Below are 27,489 nucleotides of genomic sequence, written 5' to 3'. Positions count from 1 at the left end.
GGGAGCAGCATGGATTGTCTATTTTCACCGCTGGATTTTTATTTGGTTTAATTAATAAAGTATTTTGTTCAACGGTGTGTGTTTTTTTTTTCAGACAACTACTATTTTCACTTCCTTCGTGAAATGGTAGGGGTACAGTGTACCCCATTACCATTTCACACAGGGGGGGGGTCAGGATCTGGGGGTCCCCTTTGTTAAAGGGGTCTTCCAGATTCTGATAAGCCTCCCGCCCGCATACCCCCACAACCACCGGGCAAGGGTTGTGGGGGATGAGACCCTTGTCCCCATCAACATGGGGACAAGGTGCTTTGGGGGGCACCCCAAAGCACCCTCCCAATGTTAAGGGCATGTGGCCTGGTGCGGTTCAGGAGAGGGGGGGCGCACTCTGTCCCCCCCTCTTTTCTGCGGCCAGCCAGGTCAACGTGCTCGGATAAGGGGTCTGGTGTGGATTTTAGGGGGAACTCCACCGCATTTTTTTTTTAATTTGGGGTGGAGTTCCCCTTAAAATCCACACCAGACCTGAAGGGTCTGGTTATTGAATTTGCAGGGACCTCCGCGCATTTTTTTTCCCCGAACTTCGAACCCAAACTTTTTCCAAATATTCGGGTTCGGGTCCAGGTTTGGGAAAAACCCAAAGTCTGTACCGAACCCGAACTTTACAGTTCGGGTTCGCTCAACTCTAGTTAAGGAGGCGCAGGTTATTTAGAAACCATTTACTGTTTATTTGGTGTTAAAGAGGGAAAAGTGTTTAAAAGCAATTTTTTCTTTACTAAACCACAGTAGTGTTGCTAGACCTGGGCACCTATGTCTAGTTAGGGACCAGAATCCTTGAGTAGAGTGATTCTGCGTGATCTCTAGGTTCCAGTATTGTTCTCGATCATGTGGTCAGCTCACATGTCAGAGTTGAAGCCCAGGAGAACCACTCTATGCCCCCCCCCACACACACACAGGGGCGGACTGACCATTGAGGCACTCGGGCACTGCCCAAGGGCCCCAAGCCACTAGGGGGCCCCATCAGGGTTGCCAGGCTCAGTAAAACCAGGGACAGTATGTAAAAATCTGTGTTTTCTTTTTCATCTGTCCCTGATATGTCCAAAACCGACATGCTTTTGATGTGAAAATCCAGAGATTTTAGCTACCCCGCCTCTGTACTGCCTCCTGGCTTGGTGGCCATCTGTAAGCCCGGGGGCCCCATAATCTTCTATTGCCCAGGGGCCCCATGAGTTGTCAGTCCACCCCTGCACACACACAATAAAAAATATATATGCAGACCCAAGAACTCAGTGCAGACATTTCACCAATAGAGTCTCTGACTTGACTACGCAAACTCCCTCTAGTTAGGACTACCTAAATACCAGATTTCGCGCCTACAAGTCGTCCAGAACACGGCAGCCAGACTGGTAACAGGAAAAAAAAAACTGGGAATCCACCACCCCTTCCCTGAGGACCCTTCATTGGCTAACCATAAAGGATCGGGTCACATCCGATCAACCAACCAAAACCTCCTCCACATCCCCAAGTCCCGCTACAAATTTAAAGGAGAACGAAGATTTGCAGTTCAAGGATCATGGCTATGGAACGCTCTACCCACGACGACCATCCGCATGGAAGAAAACCATCGGGCTTTCAGGAAAAAACTTAAGACCCACTGTAACGGAACGTCCCACACTTCACTTGAGTGCTTCCGCCATATACCGCTTCCTATCAGTCTGGATATAGATATCGGATATTCCAGCTGCTCTCAAGCACACAACGAGACGAGACTTGTTTGTCTGCTGAACATGGAGTGTTTAATAGAACCAAGAATACAACCTTATATACAGTTAACCAGAACATAAATTAACATGAGCTAATTGACTAATCATTTACCCAGACTAGGTGACTCATAGATATGACCTTTCAGGGTAGACGTCACGTCTCCTCGCTCACCTGCTATACAATACACATTATCATAAGTGTAAACACAGGACATCTTCACACAATAGCAGGGTCAATTAGCACAGAGAACAGACAGATGGCTGGAGGTGACGGCATTAGCATCTTACATTATGTGTCCCAACATTATGAATGAGTCACTCTTACAATTAACCCGTTGAGTTCAGAATCAACAAACAGTAAATAGTTCTGGAATATATTGTGGATAATAATTACATAATAATCCCATCTCAGGTAGTCTAAGATATCATTTCTCAGTCATCCTATGCCCCTAGTGGACATAGGATGATTTTAGACATAAGAGGGTCCGGGGATGTCCCGTGTGAGTCTGTCACACCCACCTCTTCTGAAGGATCAGGACGGCACCGGGTGGAAATAAGCGCCTTGAGGCGATTTACTTCGCATTTGCAGCGCTATACATGTTATTCACTCACTCAAGATAGAAGAAACTGTCCAGGAAATTCAACTCTCAGGTATTCACTAAACACTAAAATATATAAAATATCCGTTCTGTATCAGTTCTGGGTGGGAAAAAAATCTTTAATCAAGGTTCTTCTATAGTGGGACTGAAGCTAAAACGGAACACTGAGAAGTTCTTCATGGAAGAAATGACCAATGTGGTTGGCCAAAACAAGACGAGAACCTGAGATGAGGAGAAGCATCTACAAAGTAGTACAATGAAGGTCTAAGCCATGGGCGTCCGCGGGTAGGGGCAAGGGGGGGCAAGTGACCCCCCTGGAATCGGCAAGGGTCTGCCGTGGCCACATCTGTAGCTGTGCTGGCTCTCTGGGTTTGTGCGAGTCAGCTCCACATATGCTGAAGATCGGTGTCACTGAGCTTACAGAGCTCTTTACTGTCACCTCTGGCTGCTTCCTGTATGTGCGCCCCTCGTGTTTGCTTTGCTGCCTTTTGTATTTTCACAGGGACATGGGGAAACAGGACCTGGGAGAAGGAAGACCACCTTACAAGTGGGGGCTGTGAGTACAAGTGAAGAGAGGAGGCTGTTTGTGTACTGGGGGGGGCAAAGCTGTTTGTGTGTGCTCACAGATGTGTGTGTAGGGGCCTGACACATATACAGATGAGGGGGGCAGCTGAGTGCATATACAGTGGAACCTCGGATTGCGAGTAACGCGGTTAACGAGCGTTTCGCAATACGAGCGCTGTATTTAAAAAAATTCTAATGCGGTTTGTGAGTGTTGTCTCGCAAAACGAGCAGGATTCAGGCCAAAGCAGTGTGCAGTACCATGTTTGGCCTGAGGTGGGGGGCGCCGGAAGCCGAACGGCGCTGATTGCAGCCAATCGGCGCCATTCAGAAATCCCCGGAAAGACTCAGTTCCCGAGCCTTTCCAAGGTTAGCCAAGCTGTTCTCGGGCCTTTCAGGCCGTTTCCGAGGCTCTCCAGCGCCCCCCACCTCTGGTCGCATGCGGCATTGCATGCCATTAAAGTCAATGCGGAATTATTTTTTTAAATTTCTATTGACTTCAATAGGAAAATTTGCTTTGATATGCGAGTACTTTGGATTACGAGCATTCTCCTGGAATGGCTTATGCTCGTAATAGGAGGTTCCACTGTGAAGGGGGGTGCCAGATATAGGAAAGATCATATCATCTGTCCTGTATACAGCTCTATACACCCACCTTCCTCCCTGTATTCCTCCATCATCACTGACTGCAGATATACATCATCTGTCCTGTATATATAGCTGTATACAGGAAGGAAGATGTATATATAGCTGTATACAGGAAGGGAGGTGGGTGTATATAGCTGTATACAGGAAGGGAGGTGGGTGTATATAGCTGTATAGCTGTATACAGGAAGGAAGGTAGGTGTATATAGATGTATACAGGAAGGAAGGTGGGTGTATATATAGCAGTATACAGGAAGGGAGGTGGGTGTATATAGCTGTATACAGGAAGGGAGGTGGGTATGTGTATATATAGCTGTATACAGGAAGGAAGGTGGGTGTATATATAGCTGTATACAGGAAGGGAGGTGGGTGTATATAGCTGTATACAGAAAGGGAGGTGGGTGTATATAGTTGTATACAGGAAGGAAGGTAGGTGTATATATCTGTATACAGGAAGGAAGGTAGGTGTATATAGCTGTATACAGGAAGGACGGTGGGTGTATATATAGCTTTATACGGGAAGGAAGGTGGGTGTATATATAGCTGTATACAGGAAGGAATGTAGGTGTATATAGCTGTATACAGGAAGGACGGTGGGTGTATATATAGCTGTATACAGGAAGGAAGGTGGGTGTATATATATCTGTATACAAGAAGGAAGGTGGGTGTATAGGTGTATATATAGCTGTATACAGGAAGGAAGGTGGATGTATATATAGCTGTATACAGGAAGGAAGGTGGGTGTATATATAGCTGTATACAGGAAGGAAGGTGGGTGTATATACAGCTGTATACAGGAAGAAAGGTGGGTGTGTATATAAAGCTGTCTACAGGAAGGAAGGTGGGTGTGTATATATAGCTGTATACAAGAAGGAAGGTGGGTGTGTATATATATATATATAGCTGTATACAGGAAGGAAGGTGGGTGTATATATAGCTGTATACAGGAAGGAAGGTGGGTGTGTATATATAGCTGTATACAGGAAGGAAAGAAGATGGGTGTGTGTGTATATATAGCTGTATACTGGAAAGAAGGTGGGTGTGTATATATAGCTGTATACAGGAAGGAAGGTGGGTGTGTATATATAGCTGTATACAGGACAGATGATGTATATCTGCAGTCAGTAATGATAGAGGAAGGTCTCTATATACAGGAAGGAAGATGGTGAGCGTATATATAGCTGTATATACTTACCTTCCTTCCTGTATATAGAGACCTTCCTCCATCATCTCTGGCTGCAGATATACATCATCTGTCCTGTATACAGCTATATATACACCCACCTTCCTTCCTGTATACAGCTATATATACACACCCAGCTTCCTTCCTGTATATACTAATACCATCCACCCCTCTATATACACATACTGTACACCCTCTATACTGTACAGGCCACATTTGATGGGCACATGCCTGCGCTTTATGTGATAATGACTAAGCCTCTACCCTTCATGACATTGTTCAAAAGTTGCGGAGTACGGGTGACCTAAAAAGATGCCCCCCCCCGAAAAAAGTTCTGCAGACGCCCATGGTCTAAGCCACCATCCAGAGAAGAGGTTGCACTGACTTATGATGAAAAGTTGACCGATCCTTGTTAAGGGTCTCCTGTGTCTAGGTCAGTCCCTGCAGACTGGCCGGGAGGAGTTCCGTTGACAGATCCAGCGCAGAGACAGATCACACGGCACAAACTTGATATTTTGAGCAAACTTCGCACAACTTTCATTCTTGATGCTGTAAATAAGACAACATGAGTGTCAAAACTTCTGAGACCACGCAACAATGTTCACACTATAACAAGAATTGTGATCTTTATTGTAGAAATACACAACGGCAGAGTTCTCAACACTAAAAGTCATAGAACAGAAGAAAAACAGAGAGTCAGAATTTTTTTTGGGTGGTGGGTGGACCACCGGGAAAACGGAAGTTCCACTATCCTTCAATTACATGAAAATTGAGGGTGATACGGTATGAAGGTTAAATATCTGAAGAAAGAGACATGGTCACCTATCTGCAGGGGCGTTATTAGGGGTGGGCTGAGGAGGCTGGAGCCCCGAATGTGCATTTGAAAAGGCCTGAGTCTCGGGCATGCCGAAGATCATTAGTAGCCCCGAGCGCCACCTAGCAGGGACCCAAAGTTTGCCCGAAGAGACACAGCAGGTCCCGCCTTTTGGAACCTGCATCGACTATGATGGACGTCCCACTCTTCCAATCCGGGACCGCGGGACGTGTGACGTCCGTCATAGGCGCTGCAAGCTCAGAAGGCGGGAATTACAATGCTGCCTGGCGCGCCATGATGCGGCTCTCCTTCTCGGCTCCTGAGGGCGATATCGATATGTACAGGGATCACGGTCATGGTCACCCCAGGCACATTGGCCCCGACAGCGCTGCACCCCACATCTCAGCTCGCCTCATCGCTCATCGGCTCTCCTTTCCTCCTCGGCTCCTGAACCTCCTCGAGTCCTGGCTGCATCTGTACCACGGCTGAGGTAGGTCACCCAGTGTTAGTGTATGTTGGTCAGTAATTGTGTATGTAGGTCAGGTCAGTAATTGTGTATGTAGGTCAGGTCAGTGATTGTGTATGTAGGTCAGTGTAGTCAGGTCACTGGTCAGTGTATTCTGGTCACTGATCAGTGTAGACAGGTCACTGGTCAGTGTAGTCAGGTCAGTGTAGTCTGGTCAGTGGTCAGTGTAGTCTGGTCAGTGGTCAGTGTAGTCTGGTCAGTGGTCAGTGTAGTCAGTGGTCAGTGTAGTCTGGTCAGTGGTCAGTGTAGTCAGTGTAGTCAGTGGTCAGTGTAGTCGTTGGTCAGTGTAGTCGGTGGTCAGTGTGGTCGGTGGTCAGTGTGGTCTGTGGTCAGTGGTCAGTGTGGTCGGTGGTCAGTGTGGTCGGTGGTCAGTGTGGTCAGTGGAGTCAGTGGTCAGTGGGTCAGTGGTCAGTGGAGTCAGTGGTCAGTGGAGTCAGTGGTCAGTGGAGTCTGGTTGTGTTAGTGTATGCAGGTTATGTCAGTGTGTGTGTGTTCTGACACACACACACACTCACGTAGGTCAGGGTATGTGTTGCCCGTTTGGTCGTTCGCAAAGCACCAAAATATGCAGGGTGTTCAGCGGGTGAGCGCTGCACAGTTCATTCTGCACCCTGATTGAGCAAAGCTTTGTTCGTTGGTTGTTAAGGAGTGGCGCCAGGAATCCGGCCTTGGCGTGCTTAACAACCGGCTGTCAATGGAATTCCCCGCTGACAGCTAAACAATAATGAAAAAAAAAGTGCAGTTTAAAAAATAATGAAAAAATGAAAAAAAAAAACAAAATCCATACCAGACCCTTATCCAGGCATGCAGCCTGGCAGGTCAAGAAAGGGGGGGCTGAGCAAGCGCCCCCCCCCTGAATCATACCAGGCCACATGCCCTTAACATGGGGGGGGTGCTTTGGGGCAGGGAAACTCTGTTCCCCCATACCAAAGCATCTTGTCCCTATGTTGATGGGACAAGGGCATCTTCCCGACACCCCTGGGCTGTGGTTGTCGGGGTCTGCGGGTGGGGGGGCTTATCAGAATCTGGAAGCCCCCTTTTAACCAGATCCCAGTCCCCCCATGTGAATGAGTATCGGGGTACATAGTGCCCCTACCCTTTCACCAATAAAGTGGCCAAAAGTAATAAACACAAGCGATCGTTTTTGGACAAATCCTTTATTTAAAAAAAAAAGTGTGCCTCGATGTATATCTATCGTCAATCACGTCGCCTGCTGACCCGAAAAACAAACAAAATAAAAATTGCTCTGCCTCCTGGGAGGCCTCCCGCCGAATGCCTCTTCTCCACTTTGACATTTCTTATATAGGTAAGGGTCGGGCCACCTAGCTAGTTCACCCAGTGGCCCCGCCCCCTAGTGACATCACATGCCCAGCATGCACCAGTCCGTGACGTCAGAAGGGGCGGTGCCACCAGGTGATGTAGCTAGGTGGCCCTGCCCCTTACCTACATAAGAAATGTCAAAGCGCAGAGCAGACATTAGCCAGGGAGGCCTCCCAGGAGGCAGAGCGGGTTTTTTTCCTCAGGTCGGTGGGCCGAGTGATTGACGATGGCTTTACATCGAGGGACACTTTTTTTATATTTTATTTTTTAATAAAGGATTTGCCAAAAACTATCTCTTGTCTTTATTACATTTTGCCAGTTTTTTGGTGAATGGGTAGGGGTACTATATACCCGATACTCATTCACATAGAGGGGGCCAGGAACTGGGGCCTCTTGCTAAAGGGGACTTTCAGATTACGATAATCCCCTGCCCACAGACCCCCACAACCACCGCCCAGGGTTGTTGGGAAGAGTCCCCCTGCCCCAAAGCACTCACACCCCCATGTTGAGGGCATGTGGCCTTAGTATGGTTCAGGAGCGGGGTGCTTGCTCGTCCTCCCCTTTCCTGACCTGCTGGGTTGCGTGCTCGGATAAGGGTCTGGTATGGATTTTTTTATTTTAGTGTGGGGTTCCCCTCTGAATTCATAACAGTCCTGAAGGTCCTAGTATGGACTGGGGGGGACCACACGCCATCTTCTTCAGCGGCGGTCTGCTTTCAGATAACATTGGTCTCTGTGGTGGATTCGCTGCAAGATCACTTTTATCAGTGGCGGGAGAGGGCCCCCCCTCCCGCTGCGCTCCGGTGCCCTCCGCCGCTTACCGGAGCCGTCGGCAGTGGCGGAGGCGATCGGGTCCTCTTCCATCTGTGGTATGCAAACGAGTGAGGGGAAGATGGCCCCCACCGTCTCCATATAATTACAGGGCAGAAGCGACGTCAAAACATCAGTTCCGCTCATGGCTCTTAAAGAGACATTTTATTTGTTTTTTTTAAATGACATTTAATGTTTTATTTGTTTTTTATTGCATTTTAGTGTAAATATGAGGTTTTTTTTGACCCCCAAATCTCATATTTAAGAGGACCTGTCATGCTTTTTTCAAGGGATTACAAGGGATGTTTATATTCCTTGTAATAGGAATAAAAGTGACACAATTTTTTTTTTAAAAGAACAGTGTACAAATAAAAGGAAAAATAAATAAGAAAAAAAAAATGTAAACGTGCTCATTCCCGCGGAGCTCGAGTGCAGAAGTAAACGCATACGTGAGTAGCGCCCGCATATGAAAACGGTGTTCAAACCACACATGTGAGGTATCGCAGCGACCGTGAGAGCGAGAGCAATAATTCTAGCCCTAGACCTCCTCTGTAACTCAAAACATCCAACCTGTAGAATTTTTTAATTGTTGCCTATGGAGAATTTTAAGGGTAAAAGTTTGTTGCCATTCCACGAGCGGGCGCAATTTTGAAGCGTGACATGTTGGGTATCATTTTACTCGGCATAACATTATCTTTCACAATATAAAAAATTGGGCTAACTTTACTGTTGTCTTATTTTTTAATAAAAAAAAAAGTGTATTTTTCCAAATAAATTGTGCTTGTAAGACCGCTGTGTAAATACGGTGTGACAGAAAGTATTGCAACGACCGCCATTTTATTCTCTAGGGTGTTAGAAAAGATAAAATAATGTTTGGGTGGTTCTAAGTAATTTTCTAGCAAAAAAAAGAACTGTTTTTAACTTGTAAACACCAGATCTCAGAAAGAGACCGGCGCACGCAGATATACGTCGGCAGAATGGCATGGGCAGGCAAATGAGCCTACCTGTACGTCCTTTTCAATTTGCTGCCCAGCGGGCACGTGTGCCACCGGGGGGTGCACTCGTGCACCCGCCGTGTGCCTCGTGAGCGTGCTAGCGGGTCTCGGGAACTCGATGTTCCCGGGTGGCCCACGATTGCGGTCGTCAAAGGCAGAACAGGGGGATGCCTTTGTAAACAAAACATTCCCCTATTCTGCCTAGTGACAATGATGGCTGTTCCCCCGTAATCGGGAATGGTCATCAGTGACGTGTCACGTGTAGCCACACCCCCTTACTGTAAGAATCACTCACTAATACTGACTTAACCCCTTCAGCACCCCCTACAGGTTAACCTCTTCACTTCCAGTGTAAGTTTTACAGTAATCAGTGCATTTTATAGCACTGATCGCTGTAAAAATGACAATGGTCCCAAAAATGTGTCAAAAGTGTCCGATGTGTCCGCCATAATGTCGCAGTCACAATAAAAAAAAACGACGATCGCCAACATTAGTAGTAAAATAAACATATTAATAAAAATGCCATAAAACTATCCCCTATTTTGTAGGCGCTATAACTTTTGCGCAAACCAATCGATAAAGGCTTATTGCGATTTTTTTTACCAAAAATATGTAGAAGAATACGTATCGGCCTAAACTGAGGGAAAAAAACGTTTTTTTATATATTTTTGGGGGGATATTTTTTATAAGTAAAAAATATTGATTTTTTTTTCAAAATTGACGCTCTATATTTTTGTTTATAGCGCAAAAAAAAAAAACCGCAGAGGTGATCAAATACCACCAAAAGAAAGCTCTATTTGTGGGGAAAAAAGGACGCCAATTTTGTTTGGGTACAAGATCGCACGACCGCGCAATTGTCAGTTAAAGCGACACAGTGCCGAATCGCAAAAACTGCTCTGGTGAGGAAGGGGGGTAAATTCTTCCCGGGGCTGAAGTGGTTAATAAGTGAAGAACAAACCACTCATGTCTGCATGGACTGCCATGGGTATAGATACACCCCATCATTAGATATGACCTATGACACACTTACATACTGTACATACCTGTGATTGGTGCATCCATTGACTTTGTCTAATCTGACCCAGAACTCAGCTGAAGTTGCATTTATGACGGCCTGAAAAAAAGAAAGTAATTTTCCTGAAGTGACCCTGGTGCCCGGACTATGGACAATCAAATATCTATACGTTTCTAACAAGCTGGAAAAGAGCTTTCATGTGCTTGGCCATATTCTGGAGGGGTGAACGTCGTTCTTCTCTAAGTTGCCTAAAATGTAGGTTAAAAAATCCTATAAAGTTAAGAAAAAAATGAGATCTGAATGTGAGGGGGGGGGGGAGAAGGCGGGTGATACATTTGTAATTACTGTAGGGTGAAGTTCCACTTTAATGAGGGTCTGGAGGCTCAGTCTTCTATGGTTTGATGCTCTCTGCTCTCCCCATTCTTGATGATTTGTATGCTTTGTTACTTTTCAGATTTTTTTAGCAACAGTTGTTTGGTTGTATTGTTACTTTCTATTTTTGCATACTTGTTTTCCACAATGCTACAGTATGACCCAGTTGACTGCAGTGGTAACTAGAGGTCATGTCTATGCATGGGCGTCCACTGAAATTTTTTCGGGGGGGGGGGAAACACATTTAACCCTTTCTTCAAATGCTAGCATGGGTTAAAAGCGTCCCGAATAGCGCAGCTAAAATGATGGTAAAGCGGCACATTTTAGCTGCGCTTTACCGACAACGCGGCCAGTTGGCAGTGTGAAATAGCTCTTGAGATAATTCAGCTTCATTCCATTCCCATATAAATATAGCCTAGAGAATGTACAGACCCTCCTTCAGCACAGACCCCCCTTTCAGCACAGACCACTTCATTCAGCACAGACCCCCCATTCTGCACAGACCCCTCCTTTCAGCACAGATGGACCCCTCTTCAGCACAGTCCCCCCATTCCGCACAGACCCCTCCATTCATCTCTTCTAGTCTAAACATCTGCTTAGATTTCTCTATGATTCCCATTTACAGTATTACATACCTGCAAGGATTTTGTATGTCGGTCAACATGGGCCAGCTGGGAGTCCTTGGAGCGGCAATCATCTGAGCTGTTTGAGTGATTTATCTTCTCAGAAGAAAAGTAATAGCAGGCAGAATCCAGGTAAATCCAGCCTTCCGGGCACACCTGACCTGGAAGAACAGGAGGAGGAGGAGTTTAGAAGGAGGTCACCCAGGTAGACAGAGGCAGCCTGGCTGAAGACATGGGACAGTAGCACATTGGTTCCCATATAGTTAAAGCTGGCTCTTCACATGACCTCCTGAGGAGTCACCATCTCTCCAGACAATATTCTGAGAGACCTGAGCCAAATGTCATGTGTGATAGTAATATCAGTAGGGATGAGCTGAACACCCCCCCCCCCCCCCCCGTTTCGGTTTACACCAGAACTTGCGAACAGGAGAAAAATATTTGTTCGAACACCATTAAAGTCTATGGGACACGAACGTGAAAAATCAACAGTGCTCATATTAAAGGTTAATATGCAAGTTATTGTCATAAAAAGTGTTTGGGGACACTTGAATCTATCTATTGGTGATCGAGAGGTGGCAGGAGAGAGGGGGGGGCCCTTTATGGACGCACCACCACTGCACACTACCCTAATGTCAGTGACCCACGGTAGAAAATATCACCTTCAATCACAGGTTCATAAGTATAGAGTAGCGATGAGCTCTTGGATGGGGGACACAGTCATCTGTCATTATGTAAGAAGTTTAATCCTGTGCCTTCAACCCATGGGGTAGGAGATATGTCTGTGCCCCAAGCACGCCCTTAATAGCTTTCAATCAGGGCCGATCCTAGGGTCACAGGTGCCTGGGTGCAGAAATATTTCTGGCGCCCCCCACATGGGCGTTGTCGTTTTACTAGCTCCTACCCTTTACAAATGTTTCTAGGGCAAAATGACTCAACCACAGAGATGCTCCCCCACAAAGTCTTCATTTCCCTGGGATCCTTACATGATCTCTTAACAACAAACAAAATACAGGAAGAGAAGCAGAGTACAGTATTGGGACCTGGAGGGAGGGCCTCTCTGATGGACACAGAGAGGGCTTCTGTTAGAGAATCTGTTAGAAAGAGCCCCCAGACATACTACAGACATGATACAGGAGATGGTCAGAGACTGCAGACATGATACAGGAGATGGTCAGAGACTGCAGACATGGTACATTAGATGGTAAGAGACTGCAGACATGATACAGGAGATGGTCAGAGACTGCAGACATGGTACATTAGATGGTAAGAGACTGCAGACATGATACAGGAGATGGTCAGAGACCGCAGACTTGGTACAGGAGACGGTCAGAGACTGCAGACATGGTACAGGAGACGGTCAGAGACTGCAGACATAGTACAGGAGATGGTCAGAGACTGCAGACATGATACAGGAGATGGTCAGAGACCGCAGACTTGGTACTGGAGACGGTCAGAGACTGCAGACATGGTACAGGAGACGGTCAGAGACTGCAGACATGGTACAGGAGATGGTCAGAGACTGCAGACATGGTACAAGAGATGGTCAGAGACTGCAGACACAGTACAGGAGATGGTCAGAGGCTGCAGACATAATACAGGAGATGGTCAGAGACTGCAGACATAGTAAAGGAGATGGTCAGAGATCACAGATATAGTACAGGAGATGGTCAGAGACTGCAGACATAGTACAGGAGATGGGCAGGGGCTGTGTATCCTTTGCAATCTATAATGCCATAAAACATCTAGAGCAGGGGCAGCCCAGGGCACATGTAAAGGGATGCTGGGGATGCCAGCACACAGCACACTGAACACTGTGACTCACCTTGGTTCTCTCTCTCTGCAGCCCAAGATAGAGATGGGAAGGGGAGGCATTCCAACTGGAGTTGGTAGAGACAGTGCAGGATCCAAGACTCCCAGTGTGAGGAATTCATTCCTGCACATCCGCACTCAGCAGCCACTGAAAACTAGAACCCTTGTGTCAGGAAGAGGAGCGGCCCCTCCCCCGAGCACTGCCAGGCTGGACGGGCTGCCCTATGCTCACACATCAGTTATGGACAGACACACACCTATGCTCAGAACACTAGTTCTGGACGGACACAAACAAGGAGAGAATGAGGGAGGGGAAAACTCTGGCACTTTGGCGCCCCCACCTCTGCAGGCGCCTGGGTGCAAAGCACCCTGTGCACCCTGCCTAGGATCGGCCCTGCTTTCAATCACATAGGGCGAAGATATAAGGGTGGAGCTACATTTACCCAATTACAATCTCTTACAGGGACTGGCTGTGTGAAGAGCGAATGCAGAAACACAGATCTCATGAGACTGATGTATAGATTTACCCATAGAAGCCGATCACCTCTATAGGAATGATGGGGCTTTGGGGGTTAACTAGGCAACAAAATCACCAAAAGAGTATGTAGAGCGGGTCTATATTCATAATTGATTTACAAAGAACTTGGTATTAGGAGTTTTTAACTATGATAGTTTTAAGGTACCGTATTTATCGCGGTATAACGCGATCCCGCGTATACTGCGTAGCACTAAAGTTGCCGTGAATCCTGTGGGAAAAAGTTTTTTTGTACTTACAGTTTTGGTGTCTTGTGCGGCGTCCATCGGCGGCCTCGTTGGGTCCGGCGTCCGTCTGCGGCTTCAGGTGTCCTCTTCGTCGGGTCCGGCGTCCTTCTGCGGCTTCGGGTGTCCTCTTCTTCGGGTCCCGGCGTCCTTCTGCGGCTTCGGGTGTCCTCTTCGTCGGGTCCGGCGTCCCTCTGCGGCGTCCTCGCGTCCTCCCCGCTCCTTTCCCGCGCTGAGTTTGAATACTGCGCCGACATATACCGAGCGCAGTACACTCGTGCATCGTCAGGCAGGCTCGGCAACTCTCGCGCTGACGTCCTGTACGCTCAGGACATCAGCATGTGAGGCGCCGAGACTGCCCGAAGATACACGAGTGTACTGCGCTCGGTATATGCCGGCGCAGTATTCAAACTCGTGGTGGGAAAGCGGGTATCGGCGTATATAGCGCACCCACGATTTTGCCCTGATTTTCAGGGCAAAACAGTGCGTGGTATACGCCGATAAATACGGTATGTATGTATGTATATATATATGTAGCGCCTGGTTACTTTCCAGAATCGGTGCTATGTTAAATTTAGAGGGGGTCAGAGAGTTAGTCCACTCTGACCAGTTTGATTTGTGTAAATTTGGGTCTCTGTCTCAGCTTTAGCTGTGCTGTAGGTCCATTCTGTTGTTTCTGGGGTGCTGATCTCACCCCAGGTCAGCAGGTGGCATCAGTGGAGTCAAGGCATCATTGGGTGCTCTTGCCCAGCAGCCTATCAGGTTTGGCCTCACTGTGCACGCTGGGAGAAAGTATTTATGAGGCAGACCCAATTTTCCTGGGTCTCTCCTCGTTTGGCGCCCACCTTTAGGGTAGCCACTTCACGCCGCCCCGGCGCATGGCCTTCTGGGCCGGGGGTTGCGCGTGCAACGCAAGGATCCTGGTTTGGGACCACGTTGGCCCGGAGCTCATCGGGTCCGGGAGGCCTTCTTTTTACGGCCTGGTCTCCTCCGGCCACTGGGGGAGCTCGAGCTTTCCCCGACTTGTTCATTCCCCGACTTGTTCATTCCCCAACTTAGTTGGGGTAGGCGGTACACTTTGGTGGGGTGGATCAGCCACGCCTTGTGACCTTTGACCTCTGGAAACACCTTTGGGGGAGGTCCCTGTTCCAATTCCTGAGTCCTAGCCATATTCTTCAATGGGAAATCCTAACCCTAACCCCCTAACCCTAACCACTGAGATGCCGATGTGCGTGCCTGACGGCCGCGCTGTCCGCCAGGTACCCGCTACCGCCCGTTACACAGCCAAGGACGTGAATCTGTGTGTGTAAACACAGAGATCCATGTCCTGTCAGGGAGAGGAGACCGATGCTGTGTCCCTTGTACATAGGGACTACCATCAGTCCCCTCCCCCCACAGTAAGAATCACTCCCAGGGAACACATTTAACCCCTTCCTCGCCCCCTAGTGTTAACCCCTTCCCTGCCAGTCACATTTATAGAGTAATCAGTGCATATAAATGTGAATGGTCCCAAAAATGTGTCAAAAGTGTCCGATGTGTCCGTCGCAATATCGCAGTCCTGACAAAAATCAAAAAGTCAGAATTCTATCCCCTATTTTGTAGGCGCTATAACTTTTGCGCAAACCAATCACTATACACTTATTGCGATTTTTTTTTCACCAAAAATATGTAGAAGAATACGTATCGGACTAAACTGAGGAAAAAAAACTTTTTTTTTTAAATTGGGATATTTATTATAGCAAAAAAATATTGTGTCTTTTTTGAACCCCTTGTTACAGAGTAACAATGAAATCTATAATTTGTTGTCTGGAAGCCAAAGAATATAAATATGTGTACATTACCATAACCTGAAATACATTCATCTTCTCTGGTGGATGAGTTACCTATACAAAAAAAAGAAATATGTAGCCTTGTATAGGAGACACTATACAGGGTATATTTATTTTATCTTTGTTCATATAATAATAATAATAATAATAATAATGTGACAGACCTAGTGTCGCAATCAGGCGTCGGGCTTGAAGACCAGTAGCTATAGCAGTTGCGGGACTGGTATACAGGCAGATGACTGGGGCTCACCTGAGGTGCGGAGTCTAAGCACTAGCCGGTGTTCCCCAGAGCTCCTGATGGTGGATATGGATTTATCTGCAAGTTAGTACCAGGTCGCGGCCCTCAGGTTTGCCCCACCAGGAGGTGAGCAAGCCCAGGTCCAGTAGCGGATAAGCAGATAAGGGTTAAACAGCAGCGTGATCAATAAACAAGCCTAGAGGCCAATCACGAGTGGTTGCAGGTTGGGATCAGGCAGTAGAGTAGTCAAAGAACAAGCCAAGGGTCAAACACAAGTGGTAGCAAATACAGATGGCAGCAGGGCAGACAAATAGCAAGGCACTGGCAGGGAAGGCGCAATAACCTGGCAAAGAGGCAGTGGCGTCACTAGGGTTGGTGTCACCCGGTGCGGTGAAACATGGTGTCACCCCCCCCAGCAGAACAGGCAGTAAGGCATTATACGTCTCTCACGTTCTCGTCCCCCCCCCCCCCAGCCTGCCGCAGTGCTAATTGATAGTGTCACTCAGGGCATTCTTCTCAGGGAAAAGGTGCAGGAACTCAACCTCGCACCACACCTTTCCCCAAAGTAGGGGGTAGGGGGGTTGAGCGTGCCACAGCAACTGGGTGTGGGAGGGTCCTAAAGGGTCATTAAATACCATGAGGGTGCTACATACAGAGTGCAGAGTTCTGGTGGGTGCAGGATACAGAGTGCAGATGGGTACAGAGTGCAGGTAGGTGCATGGTGCCAGGTGCAGAGTGCAGGTGGGTACAGAGTGCAGGGCGCAGATTGGTGCAGGGGGTACAGAGGGCAGGGTTCAGGTGAGTACAGGGTGCAGAGTGCAGGTGGGTACAGAGTGCAGGGTGCAGGTAGGTTGTGGGTACAGGGTGCAGGTGGGTTCAGGGTGCAGGTGGGTGGTGGGTGCAGGGTACAGAGTGTAGGTGGGGGCAGGGTAAAGAATGCAGGTGGGCACAGAGTGCAGGTGAGTGCAGAGTGCAGGGTTGTCCAATGGATGCCGAAATCAGGAGATAAGGTCTCCTCCAGCCCCTCCCACTTCACATTCCTCACCAGTCAGCTGACCTCTAGTCCTTACCCCCCCCCCAGCCATGCTGTGAACTGAATGGTCGGCTGCGAAGATGCTGAGTGGTCGGCCGCGGGCTCCAGGGACAGCCCAGCTGGGCGGCTGCAAAAAGGCTGGGAGAGCGGTGCAGGCTTCAGGAACAGCCCAGGATTTGGTGACCCCTGGCAAATCGTCATTCGACCCCCAGGTTGAGAACCACTGCCCCAGGGAATAAAATGGCGGTTGTTGCAATATTTTATGTCACGCTGTATTTGCACAGAGGTCTTTCCAAATGCAATTTTTTGGGGAAAAAATACACTTTAATGAATAAAAAGAAAAAACGAAACAGTAAAGTTTGCCCAATATTTTGGGATAGTGTGAAAGACGATGTCACGGCACGAGAATCGTGATCTTTATTCTAAGCAACAAAATTGGGGTTCTAATTTTAGCCGGAATGGTGCAGCTCTACTGGTCTAGTGTCAGACTTTTATTTTACTTTTGTATTATGTATTTTTTACTAGAACAAAGCTGCAGTGTTTATTATCACAGAGCCCTCCGTCCCTTCACCCTTCTCCTCCCTGGAATGTATACTTTGGCCGCACACTTACCCTTCACCATTATTCCGATGGGTATGAGAAGCAGCAGGCAGAGAAGACTGAGGACAGCAATGACACATCTCATGATCTGAAGATCTGCAAATGAAGAACAATGGAATATGGGCGTGGCTTTTCCTCAGGTCGACAATTAGGATGATGAGTGTAACAGAATGACCCGGGACAAACAGAGACTTTGTGAGGATGGAGGATACTCCTGTGTCAGCGTCACTGATAACTCTTGGGTCTGAGTCCACCCTGTGCCTTTTGGGCATGGGGTGGCAAATGAATCATAATTCATGTATTACATGAGATAGGACATCACTGATAGTTCGTATTGCAGGATTTTGAGATACTGCAAGATGTTGGCCCAACCAGTCAATAGTGACTCATTCTATGATTAGCCATGACTAGTGACATGCTAATTGAGTCAGGGCCTGGAAGACATTCCATTGTCCTTGTGTAAAGGTGTTAACCCAGGTCTGCTCCCAGAACTCTAATTATGTATGCTAAATACTGTTTATGTGTGATAACACTGTCTACAGCCTATTGATGCTCAGAGGTGTGAATAGGTGTCAAGCTGTATGCGGAGACGAAACGTCTGCCTAGGGAACTCAGTGTGTGAAGGTGTTTTGTTTGTTATGCTGTTAATTAAGGAATGTTTAGTAATTAGCCTTAGTGTGTGATTAGGGGGGGTGGAGATCTCATTGTTGCTTTAATGCCTTGTACTGTATAAAAAGCTGAGAAGAAACCATTAAAGTCATTACATTTGAAACCAGAAGCACAGAGCTGTGTGTCTCGTGTCTGGGGGGAATTCTTATGGATCGGGTCCTGTTGGTTGGAGTGTTGATAAGCTGTCTTGGATGGGATGGAAGGTCGTAAACGATGGTGACCGTTACAATGTGCAAGTAAATGGAGCCACCAGTAATACCTCTGTGTCTTCTTCTGTGTCTGGGAAGATCTTCAGTCACGTCTTCTGGACCTTCAGGACCCTGGTGTGCTTTACACCTGGCTGGGGCGTTCCCGGGGAAGGAAGGTGTGCGGACAATTCAGAGATTTTCAGTAAATTTTATCTCATATCAATACAAATATCATTATTATGTAGCAAGTGAGCAATGCATAATCCACCATTCCTCAAGTTGTAAAGTCTTGTTGGGTTTTTTAACCACATCAATACCGGGGGGCACTTCCGCCCCCTTCCTTCCCAGACCAATTTTCAGCTCTCAGCGCTCTCGCATTTTCAATGACAATTGCGCGGTCGTGCTACACTGTACCCAAATTAAATTTTTATCATTTTTTACCCACAAATAGAGCTTTCTTTTGGTGGTATTTATTCATGACCCCGTTTTTTTTTTTTGCGATATAAGCGAAAAAAGAGCGGAAATTTGGAAAAAATAAATATTTTCGTCTTTCTATTTGTAAAAAAAATCCAATAAAATCAAATTTTGTCATAAATGTAAGCCAAAATGTATTCTGCTACATGTTTTTGGTAAAAAAAAATAATCAGTTAAGTGTATAACAATTGGTTTGTGTGATCACGGACATATGTGTGCAGATGATCATTGGGACATGTGATTTTACTGTTACATATGTGGGGGGGGGGGGCAGGTGTTTTTACGGTGTGGGGACATGTGTGTGGGGACATGTGTTTTGGGGACATGTTTGTTTACTTTCTGTGTTTTACACTCTGTGTGGGGACACTAGACTGGTGATCAGTGAGTAAAAAGCTGAAAAAAACAGCTCATCCTCACTGATAACCAGTCAGCTGCAGCGATCCCTCTCCTCTCCTCACCGACGACTTCTGTGTGAGGAGAGGAGAGCCAATCACCTAGCAACCGGCTCTCTGTTTACACCACATGACGGCTGTGATTGGACACGGCCGTCGTGTGATCAGAAGGGCCAATCACAGAGCCCTCCTGCTGATCTGAGATGCGCCGCGTCAGGCTGACACAAGTGCATCGGGATCGCGCCACTGCGCGGGAACACGCGCTCGCGATCCCCCTCCTTCTGAGGGACGTTCCTGAACGTCCACTCAGAAGGAGAGAGCGCCCCCCTGGCCGTATATGTGCAGTGGCCGGCTGGGAAGTAGTTAATTAAAATAATAAACAGGTTTATACTTACCATCTCCATGCAATGGTATTGAACAGAGTGACCCTGAACCTCCTCTTCTGGTGTCGCCCGCCGGTGGTCTCAGCCAGTGCCAGGACACAATGATTAACCACTTAAGGACCCCTTCACGCCGATATACGTCGGCAGAATGGCACGGCTGGGCACAATCACGTACCTGTACATGTCCCTTTAAGCCCAGCCGTGGGGTCCTAATCTCTGTGACCAAGCCCGCGGGACCCGCGGACTTGGTCACCGGAGCTGAAGAACGGGGAGAGGTGAGTGTAAACACAGCTTCCCCATTCTTCACTGTGGCAGTGTCACTGATCGTCTGTTCCCTGATATAGGGAAAGACGATCAGTGACGTCACACGTCTAGCCCCGCCCCCCTACAGTTAGAAACACATATGAGGTCACACTTAACCCCTACAGCGCCCCCTAGTGGTTAACTCCGAATCTGCAATTGTCATTTTCACAGTAATCAGTGCATTTTTAATGCATTTTTTGCTGTGAAAATGACAATGTTCCCAAAAATGTGTCAAAACTGTCCGATGTGCCCATTAGTAGTAAAAAAAAAAAAAAAAATGCAATAAAACTATCCCCTATTTTGTAAACGCTATACATTTTGCGCAAACCAATCTATAAACGCTTATTGCGATTTTTTTTTTACCAAAAATATGTAGAAGAATACGTATCGGCCTAAACTGAGGAAAAAAAAGTTTTTTTATATATTTTTTGGGGGATATTTATTATAGCAAAAAGTTAAAAATATTTCTTTTTTTCAAAATTGTCGCTCTATTTTTGTTTATAGCGCAAAAAATAAAAACCGCAGAGGTGACCAAATACCACCAAAAGAAAGCTCTATTTGTGGGAAATAAAGGATGCCAATTTTTTTTGGGAGCCACGTCGCACAACCACGCAATTGTCAGTTAAAGCGACGCAGTGCCGAATCACAAAAAGGGGCCCAGTCCTTAACCTGCATAATGGTCCGGGTCTTAAGTGGTTAAGCTCTGGGGGGTGCAGCAAAACACATTGGGGCCGTGGCTAGGTTGGAGTCCAGGCTGAGGTTCTCATTACCATCACCAACATAGAACTACATGGATGTGCACAGGGCTGGCCCAAGACATTGTGCTGCCTGGGTCAATTGGGTTTAGAACATTTTGGGTTGTTGTGGAAACAAGGATTGGTGATAAAGCTTCAGTGGCGACACCTTTTTTACCATGATAATTCTTAGCCCTGGTTCACATTGATGCTACTTTGAAATCGCGCTACTTCACTTGAAGTAGCGCAATTTCAAAGTATCAAGGTCAGCATGATTTTAGCTGCTACTTAACCACTTAACCCCCGGACCATATTGCTGCCCAAAGACCAGAGCACTTTTTGCGATTCGGGACTGCGTCGCTTTCACTGACAATTGCGCGGTCGTGCGACGTGGCTCCCAAACAAAATTGGCGTCCTTTTTTCCCCACAAATAGAGCTTTCTTTTGGTGGTATTTGATCACCTCTTCGTTTTTTCGTTTTTTTGTTTAAACAAAAATAGAGCGACAATTTTGAAAAAAAATTATATTTTTTACTTTTTTCTATAATAAATATCACACAAAAAATATATAAAAATAAAAAAATTTTCCTCAGTTTAGGCCGATACGTATTCTTTTACATATTTTTCGTAAAAAAATTGCAATAAACGTTTATTGATTGGTTTGCGCAAAAGTTATAGCGTATACAAAATAGGGGGTATTTTTATGGCATTTTTATTAATATTTTTTTTTACTAGTAATGGCGGCGATCAGCGATTTTTTTCGGTACTGCGACATTATGGCGGACACTTTGGACACTTTTGACACCATTTTGGGACCATTGGCATTTTTATAGCGATCAGTGCTATAAAAATGCATCGATTACTGTAAAAATGCCACTGGCATTAACACTAGGGGGCGGGGAAGGGGTTAAGTATGTTCCCTGGGTGTGTTCTTACTGTAGGGGGGGTGGACTCACTAGGGGAAACACTGATCCTCTGTTCATACGTTGTATGAACAGAAGATCAGCATTTCCCCCGCTGACAGGACCGAGAGCTGTGTGTTTACACCCACAGCTCCCGGTCCCTGCTCTGTAATGAGCAATCGCGGGTGCCCGGCGGCGATCGCCCTAAGAGAGCGGACGTTAATGTGCGGGCTCTCGCCCAGGAGAGCCGACCTGCCGCCGTAGAATGACGGTGGCTGGTTGGCAAGTAGTTAACAGACATCTGTGTGGCTTCATGCACAGCCGTCGAAGTTGCACCTGAAATCGGCAAAAGTAGTGCAGGAACTACTTTTGCAAATCGGTGCGGCGCCGCAAAAATCGGTATCGCACCGATTGGAACAGTGCCATTGCCTTAAAGAGGTTTTGATTTGATCTTTCAAATCGCATGACAAAACGCTCCAATGTGAACCTAGGCACAGAGGAGAGAATTTCCCTTCCTAGGGGTAGATTTCCTCTGACTTCCTGTTGTCTCCTTCCGTTTGTAAGTTGGATGTTTGTAACTAGGGGATCGCCTGTACTGTTTAGAACCATTAAATGCATGATCATTGTCCATATTTGAGTAATGATGTCATCACTATCTCTGTCTCTTCTCTTGTATAGCTAATGACAGTTTGGGGAGGGTAGTATCCAGGGGGCAACTTTAAATTAAAGAGGCCTCCGCCCACAGACCCTCAAAACCACTGGCCAAGGTTGTAAGGGGCCCTTTTCCTCATAAACATGGGGACAAGGTGCTTGGTCAGGGGGTTCCCCCCTAGCAAAACGCCCTCTCCCCAATGCTTAAAGCATGTGGATTGGTATTGGTCAGAAGGTGTGCTTGTCCTGCCCCCTTTTCCTGACCGGTCAGGCTGCATGCTTGGATTAAGGGTTTGGTATGGCTTCCTGGGGGTCCTCACACTTTTTTTTTTTTTTCGGATTGGGTACCCCCTAGAATCAATACTAGACTCAACTTTTTTTTTAATTCATGCTGTAGAACAGGGGTCTCCAAACATTCTAAACAAAGGGCCGCTTTATTGTCCTTCAGACTCTTGGAGGGCCGGACTTTGGCCAGCGGGAGTGGAAATTTTCCTGGTATCATTGTTAGTAAACATCTGGTATTAGGGGGAGGAATAGTTCCCCCATTGCTGGTATCATAGGGAGGAATAGTGCCCCATTGCTGGTATCATAGGGAGGAATAGTGCCCCATTGCTGGTATCATAGGGAGGAGTAGTGCCCCATTGCTGGTATCATAAGGAGGAATAGTGCCCCATTGCTGGTATCATAGGGAGGAATAGTGCCCCATTGCTGGTATCATAGGGAGGAATAGTGTCCCATTGCTGGTATCATAGGGAGGAATAGTGCCCCATTGCTGGTATCATAGGGAGGAATAGTGCCCCATTGCTGGTATCATAGGGAGGAATAGTGCCCCATTGCTGGTATCATAGGGAGGAATAGTGCCCCATTGCTGGTATCATAGGGAGGAATAGTGCCCCATTGCTGGTATCATAGGGAGGAATAGTGCCCCATTGCTGGTATCATAGGGAGGAATAGTGCCCCATTGCTGGTATCATAGGGAGGAATAGTGCTTTATTAGTTGTGTCAGTGGAAAAATGGTGCTCCATTGTTGGTGTCAGATGGCAGAAGAGTGTCTCATATGAGTGGGAGGGATAGTGCCCCAAGGACCAGATAAAGGCAAGCAAAGGGCCGCAAGCAAAGATACAAAAAAGATACATTTACAAAAATATTTAAAAAAAAGATACAAAAAGATACATTTACAAAAAAAAAGATACAAAATGACATTCAATGTTAGCTACTTAAAAAATCACAGCACAGGTGTTATTTTAATGCTTCTGGTGCAAAAGGGGAAAAAGTTAATATATCAAAGAACTACAATATATTTTATCATTTTACATTTGGATATGATGTATACATTTCTCTTTATACTGTATATTGTCTATTTTTTGTACCACAATTTTTCTTCAAATAAAAGTTTACAAAGGGGAAAAAGGGTTTACAATTGCCAATAAATTATATTCAACTGACAGCTTCTTTGTTTTTGTTTGTTTTGTTTGTTTTTTAAACAAGAAAACAAGAAAACAAACAGCACACAGACCCCTCCAAAGGTTCCCCAAAATACATAGAAATCTCTTGAAGGGGTCTGAGTTTTTTTTTTTTTCTTTTTTTTTAAACGAGAAACAAGAAACAAAAACAAAGAAGCTGTCAATTAAATGTAATTTATTGGCAATTGTAAACCCTTTTTCCCTTTGTAAATGTCAGCGCTTTCTGCACATCACAGAGATGTCCCTTTACAGGCAGGACCTCCACTCCCTGGCATGTTATTTAAAAGAATTGGATATTTTTAATTGTCCACTTTAAGCACTTAGAAAAAAATCACTACTCCTGGCCAAATAGATTTAGAGAAAAAAAAAAAAAAAATTTTGCATGGGTGCATCTTCACCAGGGTACTGCTATTTTTTGACTCCCCCTTGCCTAAAAGGCCAGAAAATTTGCATTTTTTATTTGACAGATTTGGCTTCAATTGGATTTAGTAGAGATGGGATTCGGAATCAGAACTTCTTTGAAGTTCTCAGAATCCGTACCAAACCAAACCCAGGGAAGTTCGGCTCATCGCTACATAATAAAGGAGATGGTCAGAGACTAGAGATATGTTTCAGGTGTTGCTGGAGACTGGTATCTTGCTGCTGAAGACAGTCAGAGAGTGAAAATGAGACTGCCAGAGATCATTGTCATTACAGCCCCTCTGCAAAGTCAATGCAATCCCCTCCACTACTCTAGTCTGCAAAGGTCTACATATCGAGAACTGATGGGCCTCAGGTTGAGCAGCACCAGATCTTTACTGTATATTCACAAAATAGTAAATTACACCTAAAATCCATCAAAAACTTTGAGAGAGAGAGAGAGAAAGAGAGAGAGAGAGAGAGAGAGAGAGAGAGAGAGAGAGAGAGAGAGAGAGAGAGAGAGAGAGAGAGGGGTGTATACACTGTATAATGTATTTTAAGTTTTTCAGTTTTTAGTTTTCATTTTGTTGTAATGAATATTTTTAGATGTATATCTTTATGAATAGTTTGTATCTTTTTATTTTCCAGTTTAATTCTAATAGAAGTGTAGAAAATAAAATATATGCATATGATTATTATTTATTTGTCATGAAATATATGTATTTAAAATAAAATAAATATATCAATATAAAAAGATATGTAAAGGAGAGAGAGAGAGATAAAGAGAGAGAGAGAGAGAGAGAGAGAGAGAGAGAGAGAGAGAGAGAGAGAGAGAGATAAAGAGAGAGAGAGAAAGAGAGATAAAGAGAGAGGGAGAGAGAGAGAGAGAGAGAGAGAGAGAGAGAGAGAGAGAGAGAGAGAGAGAGAGAGAGATCATATATATATGTGTGTTTTTTAAAAGTTTTTTTGTTTTTAGCCCTCATTTTAACTTAATAAAATATTTGTAGAAATTTACATTTGTTTATATTTATATATTTATAGTGTAATTTTAAAAACATATCTATTATATTATTATAATATAAAAATATATTATATTAAATTATTATTTATCGATTATAATATTTATTTAAAATAAAGTATATTTTTGATTTATTATTTATATATTCAAATAAAATAAATATCTAAATATAAAAATGATACAATATACGTATTCTATAATATAATTATAATACAAATGATTATATAGTATAACATATTTTTATATCATGCATGGATTGCTTCTAGTCCCAGCTCTGTAAATTGGTTTTGTAAAGGCTGGATGTGGTTCAGAATTCACCAAATATATCTGGCTATTAATATTCTTTATTAATTGTTGATCCAGAGAGTAACTGGGATATAGGGTATTTTTTTCTAGTAGGTACAACTTAGCTCACACTTTTTAAAGGTTCTCTTGCGTTCCTCTTGATCAACTCTGGGTTTCGAGTCCTTTTGGGTTTTTTTTTTTGGGGGGGGGGGGGTTGGTACTTTACTGTAAATGTGATATTTTCCTACCTGACTGAAAATAGAAAATGGTCGAAGAAATCACCTTTACCTGTACGAGCTTTGAACTGAAGATCAGCGTAGGTCACAGAGTCCACCATAGTCGGCCGGGTTCGTAGACCATGCGGGACCAGCAGATGTGGTCAAAGTGTTAGAGATTAATTGACATGACAGGAAGCCGGTCTTTCTATTTATATAGGAAGACAAACCCATTCTTCATCTCTGCCCTCCCATTTCTATGAAACGTCATCACTTTTTTTTTTATTATTTAATCCATGTATAGAAAAACTATAACCAGTTTACGGTGAGGTGAGTCAAAAGGAACAATGTCACATACCTGGTCGGAGGCCGAAGTGCTGAGAGGGCTTCCCTTTGGGCTAAGTGCAAAGTGCCGCCTGAAGGTGGCACAGGGAGTGCTATACTCAAAGAGGCAGGGGTTCCCAGCTGCGACAGGCTGAAGTGGTGAAGAGATGTCCGCTGGAAGGTAGCTGATGAGCAGTGTAGACTGCCTGGCAGGGGTACCTCGGAAGTACCAGATGAGACTGTTCAGCAGAAGGAGCCTAGAAGCAAAGTCAGGAGCCTAGGCCGGGGCCATACACAGATCAGCAGGCAGAAGCAGAGTCGCTAGAACGAGCCAAGGGTCAAGCCCAGGTCATACACAAATCAGACTGGCCAAAAAGCAAGCCGGGTCGATAACGGGTAATCAAAGATAACAGGAACAAGAACTCAGGAGTGCACAGGAAGGCTGAAGATCATGCAGCAGTTAATAACTGCTGCAGCAGGCTTTAAATAGGCCACCGGGTGCCTAGATACTCTCACGTCTTGCGTGCTCTCGGGCACACGCGCATGCGCGCTGGAGAATATAAGTTCCTGACCGTTCTTGCCCGTGTGCACACGTGCATGCGCATTGCGTTTGTTAATCCGCGATTATGCTGGCCATTGATAGATATGCCAGTTCTTCTGCGGATAGTTCCATGACAAACTAAAAAGTCTTCACTGACCTTGACTTGCTCCTGACGGTTCTCTGCCTGCTTTCCTGGTACTGACCTCAGCTTGTTTCCTGACCATGCTGCTGCCTCACCCTGTATGACCCTGGCTCACCTTGACTACATCTTTGGTCTTGGCAATCACCTGCTACCAAGATAACGGCACCCGTGCTTCTTTGAGCCTTGCACCTCTGTCATCAAATTCGGGGTTGCTCAGACCAGAGCCACAAGGGAAGCCCTCTCATCAGCTTGGCCTCCAGCCAAGGTACATAACACCCACCTTCCAGTACTTTACCGAGTTCAGCAATCAACAGTAAAGAGCCCGCTTAACCAGAGCTTGAGTTTGTTGGTGAGATGTCAGGACTGGTAATCTCTTCCTCAAGATTGTTCTCCTATCAATAAGAATCAGATTCTCTGCAGTTTACAAGGCCATGTGTCAGGATTTCTTGTGGAATAACAAATCTGCGTGGATTAGTTGGGCGAAGCTTGTGTTGCCCAAGTCTAGAGGGGGTATTGGCCTACCATGTTTACAATGATATTTCTCGAATTTGCAACTGACCCAGGTGGTGAACTGGAATGTTCATGCTTGTTGTAAAGGGTGGGTTGGCTTGGAACATTTATGCCTCGTTTCCACTGAGCGGATCGGTTTGGTACGGTTCGGTACGGTTCGCTATTTTGGGTGTTTCCATTATGAAAGTGTGCCATTAAACTGAACCGTACCGGACCATTCTGGGTCCTGATTCAGATGTGGGGCCATAGGAAATGGAACGGTTCCATTAGGGCGGAGATACAATACATTCCACTGATTGGTGGACGCGCTAGGCATTTTTCTAAACCCTGAATGGTCCCTGACGGTCCGATTTGCAGTGGAAACGCTCACGAGAATAGACCGGTCCCATTCTAACCGCTCCATTCTTACTG

The 27,489-nt window shown here is 45.8% G+C and overlaps 1 protein-coding gene across 1 annotated transcript; it reads right to left on the bottom strand.

Moving 5' to 3' along the window:
• Nucleotides 1–5,179: 5,179 nt before the first annotated feature.
• LOC120946096 (C-type lectin domain family 5 member A-like) lies at nt 5,180–25,683 on the bottom strand. The gene is made up of 5 exons (XM_040360841.1): nt 25,635–25,683; nt 17,500–17,583; nt 11,232–11,380; nt 10,253–10,323; nt 5,180–5,294 (listed from the first exon to the last, which is right to left on the bottom strand). Exons 1-5 carry the CDS (start codon nt 25,681–25,683, stop codon nt 5,180–5,182), a joined length of 468 nt encoding a protein of 155 aa, XP_040216775.1.
• Nucleotides 25,684–27,489: the final 1,806 nt, after the last annotated feature.

The sequence above is a fragment of the Rana temporaria genome, chromosome 1, assembly GCF_905171775.1.
Source record: "Rana temporaria chromosome 1, aRanTem1.1, whole genome shotgun sequence".
NCBI classification, from domain to species: Eukaryota; Metazoa; Chordata; class Amphibia; order Anura; family Ranidae; genus Rana; species Rana temporaria.
The sequence above is the reverse complement of the archived record's forward strand: the minus strand, read 5'-3'. Positions and strand labels throughout refer to the sequence as shown.